Source organism: Phacochoerus africanus, chromosome 10 (assembly GCF_016906955.1).
Source record: "Phacochoerus africanus isolate WHEZ1 chromosome 10, ROS_Pafr_v1, whole genome shotgun sequence".
NCBI classification, from domain to species: Eukaryota; Metazoa; Chordata; class Mammalia; order Artiodactyla; family Suidae; genus Phacochoerus; species Phacochoerus africanus.
Window position 1 is genome coordinate 109,338,462 of NC_062553.1, and position 16,033 is coordinate 109,354,494.

At 39.0% G+C, this 16,033-nt stretch overlaps 1 protein-coding gene across 18 annotated transcripts in view; it reads right to left on the minus strand.

Moving 5' to 3' along the window:
- The window catches only part of ANK2 (ankyrin 2), a 722,246-nt gene that overhangs the window by 62,405 nt on the left and 643,808 nt on the right, over positions 1-16,033 (minus strand). For 16 of the 18 annotated variants that reach the window (XM_047799241.1, XM_047799252.1, XM_047799247.1 and 13 more), the window contains 3 exons: positions 10,352-10,496; positions 3,673-3,775; positions 2,892-2,995 (listed from right to left, as the gene is read on the minus strand). In XM_047799241.1, coding sequence (XP_047655197.1) covers positions 2,892-2,995; positions 3,673-3,775; positions 10,352-10,496 — 352 coding nt within the window. The remainder of the gene's footprint in view (positions 1-2,891; positions 2,996-3,672; positions 3,776-10,351; positions 10,497-16,033) is intronic. The other 2 variants (XM_047799245.1, XM_047799250.1) reach the window with 1 other exon arrangement.

Here is a 16,033-nt window from a genome sequence, read left to right on the forward strand (position 1 = left end):
TAACTCAAACCCTACCACGATGAATTGTACCACATTGGTACTGGCATTTAGAGGATTCAGAATACATTTTGCTTCACTGATGTGGCATTTGTGAAAGATATGGAAGATGTGCATGGGGGTTGTATAAATACTGATGGCTATAATCTGTTGGGTACTTATTCTTCCCGGGCAGAGTGCTAACTATTTAAGGAGAATCTAATCCTTAAAACTCCCCTATAGAATCCATAACATAATATTCATCAGATAAGTAAACTGAAACTGAGAGATTTTACTTAACTTGCCCAATGTCACATATTGTGTATCAGGGCTAGAATGTGCGTTCTGGTTGGTCTGACTCCAAAGATCACTCTTAACCATCATGTTCTCTCTCTTTCACAGAGTGTCTTCCAAGTTCAAGTAACAGCATATAGAGGAGTGTTTCTTAAAGGCAGAAAACGTATCTATTTTCCTTAGTGTCTGGCACAAGGTTGGTTACATTGTACAATTCAACAATGTATGAAGAATGGATACTGAAGCAAATGGAAAGGATAAAAAAAATTGAGAGAACTGGTCATATGTTAATTACCTAAGTCTCCCTGATAGTCAAAACTTTATTAGGCAAAGTTGTTCCTTTCTAATAGTTTATAATAAATACATATCTGACTCTAGGCGCTTGGAGAAAATACCAATGCCAAGGCTTCCAGCAACAGAGACCATGATGGAACTGGTTTGAATTGGGGCCTGGGCGTCAGTATTATTTAAAGCTCCCAGGTGATTCTAATGTACAACCAGAGACATGGCAGTCAGTGATCATGTGTGACGTTCACAGAAAAAAATTGGTTTATCAGAGACTAAGATTTTAAAGATCTTTATTTTAATAAGTGATTAGTCTTTAACGACTGGATACTCTTGGTTCATCCTATGTAATCAATTCTTATCATTTATACGTGTAGCTAGTTTTATTCGCATGGTATGCGTGTTGATGTACTTCAGCTGAATATTCTGCAGCCATTCAGCAGCTACGACTTAAGAAATTACTTTTTAAATTATTTTGAAAATTGTAATATCACTGTCACACTCTGACTCTTTTATCAATTCAGTTACTAATAGTTAAACACATTTTGCTTAAAATAATTCTGTCACTGTGTAGGACGGATATGGACTTCAAACACCTGATTATAGTTTCTAAATGCTGATCCATTATCCATCTATACTCTAGGTCCAAGTTTCTTCTTTTTTCTCCCATTATTGTTGAGAAATTTGGTAGCAGAATGCAATGTTATGGTTTTTGATAATTTACTGCTGTCAGATGTTAACTATCTCATTTTTATGCTTAAAAAGATGAAAGTAAATTTGGATGAGGTTTTATGGTTTTCATTCCTTTGAATAGCTTTTATTTATTTAATTAAAAAGAGTATTATGATTATTTTCAATATTTATGTAACTAATTTTCTATTCTATAAGCCTTTATTAGCAGAAGATCAGACTAAGAAGTCCAAAATTTTTAGCTATATTATCTTAGAGTGCTTTCCTGAAAGGATAATATTTTAGAATAATAAAAATAAGAAAGGATCCATGACTCAAAACAGTCCTGGGGATTATGGATAAGAAGTTTGGGATAATAATTTAAATCAAAATATTACATTTGGTTAGATAAAATATGAGAAGGGCAAGTGATAAAATAAAAATATTTTAAAAGTTTCTATGTAATTATGAAATTACTACACAACTTGAAACCATTAAAATGTAAGAAAAGAGCCAATTGTGAAGACTGTTTAAAACTTCAAGTTAAAACTCCTTCAGGAATTTATATTCCTCAGAACTGAATTCTAATAACTTACGAACATCTTTAAGAATATTTAAAATTACCAACTAAAAGTCCTACTTTAAAAATATATTTTTTAATTTAATTAAATAGTTGATTTACAATGTTGTGCCAATTTCTGCTGCACAGCAAAATGACCCAGTCATGCATATACATTCCCTTTCTTATATTATCTTTCATCATGGTCTATCCCAAGAGACTGGATGTAGTTTCCTGTGCTGTACAGTAGGATAAAGTCCTGCTTTTTAATGAGTTGCCACAGACCTGGAAGAGACCCTCTAGGCTATCAGTTGGACATTGCCAGGCTGGGCACATAGGCTTTTCTGTGGCAGAGGGAAAGGGCGTGTGGGGAGGAAGGGGTTAAAGTCCAGGTTTGAGGGAACAGAGAAGACTTTGGAATAGAGTCCTGTTTTGTCCCAAGGGACCAGCTCTGACCACACCAATGAAGTTCACCCTACTGGGGGTCAGGAACCCCTTTGAAAGAGTTGAAAGTTTGGAAGCTTCTATGAATAGGCAGTATTTCTTAAGTAGTGGCATGTATACTATCTAGATGACTTTTAAAAAATAACTGACAGTTAGACTACTTGCATCTAAATTTCCCTTTTTAATATATGCCTGTTTCAAATACATGTGGAATCCTCTATATGTTTATGTGACTCAAACTTCTGTAAACATTATTTTAAATGCATTAACATGTCAGGAAAGGCACTTATTAAACTAGTCAGTTAATCTTAGTAAATAGAACTTTCCCAAAAAAGCGAAGATCTTGCCCCACTGTTCAAGATGTCTGAACGACAAAAAAGGAACGGTAAGGAGGCCACCAGTATACTCTGGTTAGTTAGCAAGCTGTTTGACGCAATTCTACAAGTCATTTTAAAACAATGGTCAGTGTTTCTATGGTGAATTCAACCCTTTCTGCTGGTTTATTTGTGTGATAGAGTCCAGGGTGGATAAAGCAGTGACAAGTTTTTAAAAAGGTCCCTTCCCCTGTAAGCTAGCCATCAGCAAAAGCTACCGGACAAAGCTGTTATTTTTCACTCATCTCTTTTTACCTCTTGATCTGGATACATAATATTGATTGACTCACCCTGAATGAATAGGACTGGAAGAAAGAGCCACGTTGTCTAAGTTCTCAGTGCCCCAGCTTAGACGATAAGAATTCCTTTCTGCCTCCTTGGCTAGAGTTGACACCTAAACACAAAGAACACTGGACTTCATAAAAATACTTTCCTTCAATTAAATTAAAATATAATGACCTCTAGAAAATGGTATCACAGGAAGATCCTATTACCTAGAAAAACGTTTGTTTAAAAATATATGACTGAGGCATTTAAAATGCATCTATTATAATATTATCCCATTTAAATAACTGTTATAAGTTCACATTTGGGTAATTGTCTTTGAAGACAGAAGGTGTTCACCTATTTCCCTACCCAGCCCAAACTGATAAAATCGCACCTAGAATGACACTATCCCATAGCAAACTCTACATCATGTCTAATAGAAAATAATTTTCTAAAAGAAAACCTATTTTCCTCTTATACCTTAAATGCATCCAATCTTATGTTTTCCTTTAATAGATTTGATAAAGGAATTGATTTTTACATATAATTTCCACAGAAGAATTCAGTGTAGCTCAAGAAACTGCCATTATGTTAGAAAAACACTGCTCATTGAAAAATCCAGCAAACATTTTTTTTGTGTTTTAGAACAACTTGCAAATCTCTCCTCCTAGTTCATCAACTGAATTAGGACAACTGTGGTTTTTTTTTTTTTTAGATGAAAGCATTTCCTCTGGACATTTTCAACCTCAGATCCTGTTAAAAAGCTCTCCAGAAAACAGAAACATGAAGGCAAAAAGCACATACCTGGTGACTGGGTATCACAACCGTGTCGTCGATCATGGCACTGTCCCTCAGGTAAGAGGCATGGCTCAGGGTGTGAGACCTGTCGGAACTGAAGGATCGAAGGCTGGTAGGTTGGCAGGAGGTCATGGTCAAATACCAACAGCAGTAGGAGGGTTGGGAGGATGAAATGATGAGCCCAGCAGGAGAGTGAAAAAAGCGTGCTATTAGCTAACAGTGCAACTTCCAGGGGGACATAAATCGCAACCGTGGAAGAAGGAAACATAGGTTGCTGTGTTGTCACACCTCTCTGTCCAACAACTAAACAAACACATCTTTTGAATGCTTCTTACCACCCAATGGCGAGGGCACAAGGGAATCCAGAAGATAAAATTTGATACTCCTAATCTGATTCATTTTCTTCCCAGAAGTGTTTGAAACCAGCAACTGAAGCTTACTTACTGCCAGGATAAGACATTCACACAGAAAATAATTCCAGGATAGACTGCTTAGATCTGTGTTAAATGCTAATCTCCCTGCAACTAAGAAAAATATGGAGGGGTGGGGGGGATAAGGCTGCCCTTGGAGAGAATGAAAGGAAAGCACAGGTTTCATTTGCACTCATTTTCCTTTCTCTCTGTGCCTCTTTCTTCTCCTCTCCAGCTGAACGCTGGTGCACGCCCCTGGAAGGTACAGAGTGAGGTGACCTGTGGCCTGAAGCATGCTTCCTGCGGAAGTGGAGCTCCTCTTGTTTGTCCCTGGTGTTTCCAGCAACGCTATTTCAAAGGACGGCACTGTTCCCTGTGCATGTCCTGTGTGTGGTGAGTGAAGCACCAAAGAGTGTTGGTCGCTGTGGCAATGCGATGCAAGAGCACAAGAAACCACTTCTAAGGCCAACCCACAACACACACATACATCTGCCAGCACAAAAACAAACTGCCAACGGATAGTGACCAAAAATGAGGTGTGGCTTCAAGATGGGATTTAGGCCTTGATAATCGATGCTTTACATTAATAAACCTGAATTTCAAGGTTCTGAATTATATATGCAAATGCAATGATTATATATGCAAATGCAATGGGTGAATCTTGGAATTTGCACAGATGCAATTCCATTCCTTCTCCGTCAATTTGTACAAATGACAAAGAGATTGATGTCTTAAATAAACATGTTAGTCTAAGAGTAAAAGATCTGTATTCAAAATATTAGCCCAAAGCCCATAGGGGAAAATAAAGAGATATGCAAACTTTCATAATATTTATAGAAGCAAGATTTCATTCACTTTCAGCTAGTAGGTATTTGGCTAGTGAGGCTCTATAGAATTATGGACTAAAGGTCAAGTTAGCATATTTATTAATAGAAACTATTTTCTTTTGCAAATATATCTAATTTTGTAAACCATATACTGTCATCTTTATGAGGTGTCAAGATAGCCAACTTCAATTATCTTTGAGGAAACCATTGCTTGGCAGATAATTCACAGTAATTTGGGGGCTTCTCCCTCCAATTCTCCTCTGAGATTTTTTTCCCCCCTTTTTAGGGCTGCACCTGTGGTGTGTGGAAGTTCTCAGGCTAGGGGTCGAATCAGAGCTACAGCTGCGGGCCTATGCCATAACCACAGCAACTCAGGATCCAAGCCGCATCTGCAACCTACACTGCAGCTCGTGGCAACACTAGATCCTTAACCCATTGAGCGAGGCCAGGAGTCTAACCCAAATCCTCAGGTTCATTACCACTGAGCCGCAATGGGAACTCCCAATTCCGCTCTAAGATTTATTTCCCCAAAGTAGATGCTAAATATTAGAGGGTGACATGAATCCAAAAAGTTTATTGTCTGTTCCTTTGTTTTCACATCGACGTGAATCTGTTTATAGTAAAATGAAATCTAAAAAGAATTTGGCAATACACTGTGTTATGTTGTGTGGGCTCCTGGAGGAAAAGGAGGTTTCTGACACAGCCAAGGCAGGAGCAGCCTGGATGCCCAGCACACTCACTCACAGGGGTTGTGGTCCTGGCATTTGGGAACAGCCTATATTACAGCTGTTTTTTTCAGCTATGCCATTGGGTTTTGAGGATGCACTTTATAAACAGGTTGACTAACCTTGGCCTGACCTTGAAATTGAAGATGGGAAGGTGACTAAATTAGTGGGGAAAGGGGTCTTTCATCTCAGCAAAAGCTTATTTCAATTGGTGGACTGAGCTTTTTTTTTTCCTCCTGCTTTAAACCACAAAAGATAGCTAAGATTCACGTGGGTGTGTTTTGTACCGGGTAGCACTAGATCACCAGCTCTATATTCTATTCTCCTTTATTTTATTTTGAATTGAGCCAAGAGAGGTCAACCCCTTGAAATGACATGGCTGTCTGTGGGCTCAGCTGTCTTCCCCCATTAAGTTCTATTGGGCTCAGCTTTGTTAATTACATAATCTCTATCCATCTTTATCTTTAAAATTCATCTGTATCTTTAAAATTCAAAGATCCACCCTATGACTTTACATACTTAAAAGTGCTAGATTTACATGAATGAACAGTACAAAAGGAGCAAGAGGTGCTAGGGAATAGGATTAAAAATGCCTGCTCCCAGAGTTCCTTTGTGGCTCAGCAAGTGAAGTATCTGTCGTTGTCACTGCAGCAGCTTGGGTCACTAGTATGGCTCAAATTCAATCCCTGGCCAGAGAACCTCCACATGCTGTGGGCAAGGCTGCCCCCTTCCCCCTCCCCCCCCCAAAAAAAAAACCCTGCTCCTAATAGAAAGAGGGGACCCTCTGTCACTACACAGAATTAACCCTTAAATGCAGCACCAGAACAGTAGAAACATAGGTCTCGAAGGGGAAATAGAAGTTCAGTTTGGATGGGAACAGTTCGAATGGCAAAAAAAAGGTACTTCACATAAGAGCCACCATCGTAGCTGCCACCACTGTAAATATCTGTAAATATCTAAGCCTTGAAAGAAGGCAGCCAGGTCTCAGTTGTCACTCTGAGGTGGATGTCTGTCTGCTTTAGGAATGAGTTGCTAAAGAGCTCATTCGACTGTGAATGTAAAGCCATGTTCTGCAATCACTCTATCCGAAATAAAGGTGGATTTTTGATAATCTACCTAATACCTGGGTCTATCTCTCCACTGGTTTTGAACCAGAATGGGGGGAGGAAGGTTGGTGCTATTTTTTTGTCTTTCCTAGAGCCCCAACAGGAAAGGAATACAGGGGGAGAAAAAAAGGAAAGAAAGAGACAAAAGTGACTGACCACAAAAAAGAGATTAGGGTATCAAGACAAAGATATTAGGTTATGTAGACACAGAATGAGGAAAGTTGGAGAGACAGAGAGGAGAATGAGTAAGTTGAAACCATATGTCGAAACATTCCTTACTTCTGATTTTATTCTAGTTCACTCTGTTTAATGCCTTCTAAAATGCTAATTGGTACTTAATATTTAAAGTTGCTAATTTTTTTCTATGATGTCAAGGAATCTACTTACATGAAGGAAAATGAAATTAGAATATTCCAAGAGTAAAGAAATTATTCCCGGTGAAGGAATAATGACCGGCACAAAAGTCTGGGATAATTCAAGTCTCTGGATTAGAAATTGTCTACCCTGATTTGAAACATTGCAAACAAACTCAAATATTTTGCAACAGAGTTGCCATTTTTTTTTCATTAAGTCACAGATGGTGCTGCTCAGTTAATAAATTTTCAATAACATATCCCTGGGAAGTGTAAATTTTTATTTATTTTACTAAGGCATGTGCCAAAAGTTTTGTTATGATCTTAAATGTATACTTTAAAAATATATGATACAACTGCTTTATGGATGCATATTAGGTGGTATCAAATTCTGTAATTCCAAGGAAAAGTGTAACAATTACTATTTTAGTAAGCTGCAATATTTATTAGACATTCAATTTATGGTGTTTTCAAACCTACTGAACAAGTGAATATCCAAAAATTTCAATGTGTTTGCTTTAATACATGGAGAAGCTTCTGTGGCTCATTGTTATTTAAATGTTTTGCATTGAATTTGAAGAGAATTTTTAATTTGTAAGCAATAATAAAATGGACTCAAAATCCCAACTAATCAGAACTTGGCTGTGTTTCTAGTTAGCGTAATTAAAAGGTACATATTTCTATTCTTCTGCATGTACATTTTAGGCATTAGAATCATTTTTTCTATCATCTCCAGATAAATGAGGCTCCTTTGGGGGAAGCCATGCTAATGTTTTTAGCAACCACAAGGTGGCGCCATGACCATTAAAACAAAGGCAGGCCTGGGGCGTGTCACAGACATTCTAGTAAAACACCCTTCTAGCTCAAATAGTTATTCAATTTAATACATAAAAAATCCCCAAATTGAGAATAAATCCATAATTCTAGAATATAGCACCCCCTGCCAAGACACACACATATGCACACATATTGAGCGGTGAGCAGGGAAATGTGGATGTACCCAGGAAGGTCATGTTTTCATGCTAGGTGATACCTACCTGGGCACGGTACTATGGAAAGCACACCAAATAAAGAAATAATGAGAAGAAAAAAAATGGTTACCAAAAAAGGGTAACTTACATGGAGCTGTCTAAGCAAAAATAAAATAAAATAAAATGAAACATTGCAACCATGGAGATGAGATGTTGCCAATTTTTCCTTCTTGGAGACTATGAAGACACCTGGGGCTCTAGAAATGCAAATGTGGACCTGGAGCATAGACCATGTCTTGTTTCATATCCCGTCTTTACAGTTTAGACATACTCAATTTAAGTAGAATCATCAAAGCATTGACCCCTGTTCTATAGCAATTATTGTTCTAAATTCTTTCTCAGTACCAAGTACTTTCAAAGGAGTCAAGAGGATCAAATCAAGAGACAAAGATGGGGAAAAAAAAAAAGGCTTCTGGGATGACAGTAATGATTATTCATAGGCTGTTATGAATTTGTGCAAAATCATAACCATTTCTTTTTACTGAAATTTGAAGTCTTAAAGAATCTCAGATTGTGAGGTCCAAGTCGATCAGTGTGTCAAAATTCAATGTGGAAAACACTGACACCATCACAAGGCCTCCTGCCCTCCCCCTCTGAGTGGCTCCTCTTGTGTATCCTGATCCTAAGGACCACTCTTCCAAGTCACTGGAGCCACAGAGTCCACGGAATCTTCTCACTCTTCTTCACCCACCCCATGAAACTCCTCACCAATCTGGCCAGTTTTACCTTGTTGATATATTCTCAGATTTTTCATTTCTAAAATTCTCCCCCTGACTACTACCCTCAAGGTTACAGTTCAGGTCTTATCTTGGCAACTTCGGCTAACACTAACGTAATTTTTTTCTCAGTTGCTACGGCTGGGTTTAGCCCTTGACAACTTTCCTCTAAAATTCGTCCTCTATCTCACTGCCAGTGGGATCCATCCAAAATTCAAATATGACCTACCCCCTTCACACGTACACTCCAGTGACATCTTACTACTCTGTTTCTCTCATACACCATCAGCCTTTGCTCACCTTATGAAGGCTTCAAATGCCCTCCCCATCTTTCCTCGCAATCATTACTCCTCATTCCTTCTCGGTTTGGGCTCATTTCCTCCAGGAAGCCTGAGCCCCAGGGCTCTAGCTGCACTCACTGGGTACCACTAGCTTCACCTCTCACCCCTTTAGATTATGAATTTAACAATTATATCTTAGTCATGGTTGTATCTCTAGCACCTACCACTCAGAAAGCCAGACCAGAAAAGCACTTATTACATGCACACTGACCAAAAAAAAAAAAAAAAAAAAGAGGCAGGACAGAGGCATTAGTACTCAAAAGAAAAAGCCCAAGAAAAGCTTGTTTTTGCTAAATACTCATTTAGAATGGACTACTCTTAAGGTATTTACTTCTTAGACTCGAAATATGCTGGATACACCAAGAAGAGGAAAATTATAAACTTCAGATTATTGATTAGCCAAAGACATTACAATATATGGCAACCACACGCTTAACCTAAATTGGCAGTCAAACTTTTGATGTGGCACCATGAAAAGTTCTTAATCAATTTGCCTCAAGAAAGAATAAACACCTGACGTGCTAGTTAATAAGAGCTAAAAAAAAACCCTGAATGTATATTTCAGAATATTATATAAACCTTTTCATATTTGGCTATAAAACCTGGGCTCTTTCAGATTTTGCTCAGATTGCTTTTGGTATCCAGGCCCTTACAGGATTCTGTTCTGACTATTTTTCATGAAAATGTCAGTTCCAGGCAACATTTCCTTCTCAATTTGTTATGTTTAAATCCTTCTTCACAACATACTTCTGTTCACAGAAACTATGGCACTAACAACAACAGCAGCAACCAAAACCATGGGAATTGGAAGTATCTATAACTGCCATTTAGTAAGGCTTTCCATAAAGTAAAACTATCCTCTTCATTTGCCTAGATAAAAAAGTTGCAAATGACGAAAAACATCATATTTTTAATGGTACAGAGCTCTTTGCTTATCATGGCTCTGCTGCTTACAATGTTTGACTTTAGCTAAATTACTGAATCTCTCTAGGCCTCAGTTTCCTGTGCCTTCGAATGAACACAAAGCTGTCAGAGGATGCAATGAGAAAACATGCTGACTGATGAGAACAGTGAGATACCTATCGAGGTCAATAATTGCATCTATCTTTTTTTGTACGATCATCAGGAAAATGGTTGCATCCCTTCTGATATCAAGTGAAAACATCACATGAATACCTGTCGGAGCGTCCTCCCTCCAAGCTGTAACGCAGGTAGTTCATCCCATCCAGGAACTGACTGCTGGGTAGAGAGTCATCACCCAGCTCTTTTAGATCCTCGGGTCTAAGGTATTCTCCTCCATCGCCCGTCATTGTGTCATCACCTTGAGACAGTCAGAGAAAGATGGAGAAAGAATGACTTGTTGAATGTGGTATCAACTACAAAATAGGATTCTGATGGTGAAAAATCAGCCTAAGGGCGCTGACATCACTGAAATAGAACACACGCAATTAAAAAGTGCTAAAACTCAGGCAAACAAGATTGGACCCATTTTCCTATTACTTACCAAGAAGAAATGATGACCTGAATTAGAATTCTTTTAATATGAACTTTCTTTACTCACTTCTTTATCATGATACTTGATCTATGGCTTTATATTAACAATTAATATAATATGTAGACAACTTAGCTTCTCTATGTGGCTTTGATAATTTTGTACATAATGTCTAGCATTAATAGTCTCTTTGTGTAACTGACAATATGCTAAGAAATATCTACGGCCCCAAAACAAATATAAAGTGCATTAAATGGAGTGGTACAACTTATAAGACTAGCAAAATATGCATATCAGGGAAAGAACGCTAGAACAAAGTGAGCAGATTGTGGCATTTTAATAAACAACCAGGGATTTAATTTCAAAAACACTACAGAGCATAAAAAGGATGCTTTGTTGGAAACTAGATGGCTTTCCAAAGGTGAAATACGGGAAAAAAAAAAAAAGTGCTTTAAGTAATTAGGTAGGGGCAGAAAGAGATGACTAAGTGTTGTAGGTCTCATTTGGAAACGCAGATGGTGAGAGTACATTCCCTGCCCAGGAACTGGAATAGAACACTTTCAGAAATAAACATTGCAATAAATCACACCTCATTCACAGAAATGCTCTCTATACCATTAGCGTGCTGGGATGGAGGAATAGCTTAGTGAGAGAAAGTGTTTCCAATGCTCCTTAAAGGGCACTAATCACACACTCAAAGCCTGCTAACCTATCCAAGGGAAAATTTGAAGTTACATACGTCATTCTTATAATTATTTTTATTTATTTATTTTTTTGCTTTTTAGGGCTGTACCCGCAACATATGGAGACTCCTAGGCTGGGGGGTGAATCGGGGCTGTAGCTGCCTGCCTACACCACAGCCACAGCAACTCCAGATGCAAGCAGCGTCTGTGACCTACACCACAGCTCACGGCAATGCCGGATACTTACTTAACCCACTGAGCGGGGCCAGGGATGGAACCCACATTCTCATAGATACTAGTTGGGTTCATTACTGCTGAGCCACAGTGGGAACTCCAAGTTAAATATTATTTTAATCTCATCTGTTTAAAGTAATTGTTCTACATCAACACTAGTTTATTTATAAAGATAACAGCATTAAAGAACTGTAAGGGCTGTCTTCAGCATTTCATTACTTCTCTGGATATATCATCCTAAGATCCCCTAATCAAAATATTAATAGCTCTCTAAATTACTTAAAGCCAAAGATAGTTTGAAAAAACACCTTCCAGTAAATAAAGATGTGGTTTATTCACTCTTAGTGTTCTGCTTCAAAATCAATGCATTTAATATTTGATGGTTACAAGTCTCATCATTAAAATTACTTTTATTATTCCTTTAATGAAACCATTTCAATTTTTATTTAGTTTTAGCTAAGCGAGTTAGGCTACACAGGGTACTAATTAAAAGTTTAAAATCAGGAGTTCCCTTTGTGGTGCAGTGGAAATGCATCTGACTAGGATCCATGAGGACGCAGGTTCAATCCCTGGTCTCGCTCAGTGGGTTAAGGATCTGGTGTTTTCATGAGCTGTGGTGTAGGTTGCAGATGCGGCTGGGATCTGACCTTGCTGTGGCTGTGGGGCAGGCTGGCAGCTGCAACTCCAATTGGACCCCTAGCCTGGGAACCTCCATATACCTTGGGGGCTGCCCTAAAAAGACCAAAAAAAAAAAAAAATTTTAAGTTCAGATAGACCTGGGGGCAAATTCCAATTCTGCTACTTACTGGCCAGTTAATCTTCCTGAGTTTCTACAAGTAGAAAATGGGCATGATCCTAATACTCTATCTCACAAGTCAGTTATGTGAACTAAATAACGTATAAGAATGTACAGTAGAGTTCTAGAATACAATAACTGCTAGCTACTATTTTCGTTAATACAAAATGGTCAACGTGTTCACATGCCAATGAAATATGAGCTAAATTTCATTTATGCAAAATAACTTTTGAAAAATATAAAGAAAACATTACCGTACTGTTTAAATATTTCACCTGATAACTCTAATGAAAACAGAAGTAAATTTTTCAAATTGACGTTGTTAAAGTGGTATATATGCTCTTCTTCAAAGTGTTCCCTCACCAAACGAGATGCAACAATAGCAGCAATCCATAAATAAGTAACGTCATAGATGAACATGAAATGCATGATGCTTGTCAACTTTAAGAACCAAAAAATGACAGAGGAGGAGGAAGAGATCACTTTAGAATAATGTAATGTTGAGTAGTGGCCCCCTAAAATATCATCTCCACTGGGAACCCTAGGATGTAGCCTTTTGTGGAGATAGGATCTTTGCAGACGGAATTAAAGAATTTAGATGAGATCATATGGGATAACTGCAATGAGTGTGTTTTTACAAGAGAGAGAAGGGCACACAGAGACACAGAGGAGAAGGCCATGTGAAGGCAGAGGCTGGAGTGATGAGCCTGCAAGCCGAGTAACACCAAGGACTGCTGACAGTCACAGAAGCCAGAAGAGACAAGAAAGGGTTCTTCCCTAGAGCCTTTGGAGGTTGGCATGGTCCCATTGTGGACTTCAGGCTTCCAGACCTGTGAGAGAGCAAGTCTAAGCCTCCAACGTTGTGGTCATTTGCTGCAGAAGACGTAGGAAATTCCAGGGAAGCTAGAGAAGGAATCACTGCAGAAGGTATGGGAGCTGGTCAGTTGCTTGGGTGCAATTTTGATGGGCAGAGATGATGTTTTTTTCCCACAAGCAGGGGAGTGGGGGGCATAAGGGGTCATGGAGGGCAGTAAAAACAGTATGAACAAAGGAGCAATATGCATTAATTATGTAAAGAACACTAAGTGGAAACACTTAGCCACAGTCAGTGTTCCCATCACTGAGCAACGGCAAAAAAGTCCAGGAAGAAACCGCGTGTCAACACGGCAACAAGATCATGAAGCTTAGACATTTTATAATAGGAGTTGGGACTCACTCACTTCACTCCCCCCGCCCCCCACTCTTGTAGAATTGGTAAACCTTTATACAGGAGTATTTTTATGAGTCAAATAAGTTGAGGTCCCTCCTTGGTTTATTTCTGGGAGGAAAAAAAAAATCTAGGATAAATTCTAAGACTTGCTATACCAAAATACAGGCATTGTCTGGTTTCTGTATATGCCTAAATTTTCGGGGAAAAAAGCAAAAGTGAATTTTGTTAACAATTGGGGGAGACTGTCTAATTCTCATGAATGAAAGAAGTGAAGGGGATGACTGAAGGCAGGATGTGTCATATAATACACAAGCTGTATTTTATGGATTCCCTGGAGCAGGAGGCCTACAAAACTATTTCAAACCCAAAAGCCTGCTTGAATATACACTCTCTCCTCCCTCTCCTTCTCTCTCCCTCCATCTCCCATTGTATTATTATCCCCACCCTCCCCCAACCCCCAAGAATCTAAAATAGTTGAGTTTTGCTCTTTAGCATCAAATTCCCAATTCCACCCAGATTAGGGCATCTTGCCCATCCTCAGAGTCAATTTGCTTTTGCCATTTCATCTTGCTTCTTGTTATCTGCCAGTTTGCACCACAGTCTCTTAGCAACCAAAATGGTTACGTGGAACAAAGACAACTCAGAACAGGCTTCAATTTCTCAGTTATTAAAATTACTCAAACCTCTTTAAGAAAGTAGGGCCTACACTTCAAGTTTTCTGTCTTTTTCCTCCTCTCTTCCTCTCTCATCATCTCTTGGTAGCGAGAAGCTATATAAGGGTGAAGGAAAGAAAAGAGAAGAAGGAAGTCTAGCTGGACTGACTCCCAGTCTAGAGAAGCAACAGGACCTAGTGTCAGCAGTTTTATCTTGCAGAAGATGCAACTCAACCACCTGCACTTAGCCTTCCTCCTCTTGTGCGTGTAGAATTGTGTTAGAAGACAGAAAGAAAGCAATTGCAAGAGTACATTTTAATCAAACACATCAAATTTTGTGACTCTGGTGACAAGTCAGGGCACAATTTTAAAATCTCTGATTATACTAAGTTCGTATAATATTGGACATTCTTTACATTCTCCTTCATTTTCTGCATTTTTAAAATTTTTATTTTTTTGTCTTTTTAGGGCCGCACCCATGGCACATGGAGGTTCCCAGGCCAGGGGTCGAACTGGAGCTGAAGCCGCCAGTCTACACCACAGCCACAACAATGCCAGATTTGAGCCACGTCTGCAACCTATACCACAGCTCAAGGCAACCCCAGATCCTTAAACCACTGAGCAAGGCCAGGGATCCAACCCGCATCCTCATGGATGCTAGTTGGGTTCCTTAACCGCTGAGCCACAACAGGAACTTCTCATTTTCTGCCTTTTGATGGTTTTATTATAATGCTCTCTGCCTAAGAGAGCTGCTATATTAAAAAATCCCCTCCCAGGTTTGGTGTTAATGTGAAGTTCAGGGCTTTATGGACACATATGGTGGCCTTAGGTTTGTATCTTGATGTCCTGATTATGTCTCAGAGAGAAATGACAGAAAGATGCAAAATCCCTAAATACTGGTGCCAGGGACCAGATGCTAACCCAGTGTTGCAATTAGCTGCAAAGGTAACTGTTTAGGTACCAATCTTGCCAATGCTGTCATAGCATTTCTCTCCCAGGATATGTGTGTATCAAGCATGCTAATGATAGTGCATATCTGCAGTGTGGGATGGAAAATAGAAATGTCTATAGACATTAGCAGAATGCGAAAAAAGCTTGGGAAAAAAATAAAATTGCTCAAGTTGGTCCCTAAGTAGGAAATTCTGCATGTAGCTCAACGCTTTAAGTGCTATTAATGCGTCAAAAAAAAAAAAAAAAAAAAAAAGACAATCCTATCCTTGCCTTTCTTCTTGGTGCGTGAAGGGAATTTTGCAGTCCAGGGCTAGCCTACCCCTGCCTTCAGATCCTCATTGTCCTAGATTCTGGTCTGCTGGGCCCATCATCTTCAACTTCTGCTTCTCTGCCAGCCCTTTCTTTCCACATCTGTGAAATATAGTAACCTCTCCTTCAGCTCTTAGGCCTTCTTTATGTCACACTCTGAGTCACTTTATTTCACACTTCTTTTCATAGTCAAACCTCTTAAAAGAGGTTTTCTATTTTACAAACTAATTCGTGGCCAAGAGATGATTTTCTCTTTGGAAAACTACCCTTCTTAATTTCTCTGACATAAATCTCTCCTGGTCTCCCCCCTCACCTTTTGAGTCTTTCTTTCCAGTCTCCACTCTCCTTGAATGTTGATACTTCCCATCCAACCTTTCTTTTTTTTTTTTTTTGGCTTTTTAGGGACGCATCCATGGCATATGGAGGTTCCCAGGCTTGGAGTCAAACCTGAGCTGCAGCTGCTGGCCTACACCACAGCCACAGCAATGCCAGATCTGGGCAGCATCTGTGACCTACACCACAGCTCATGG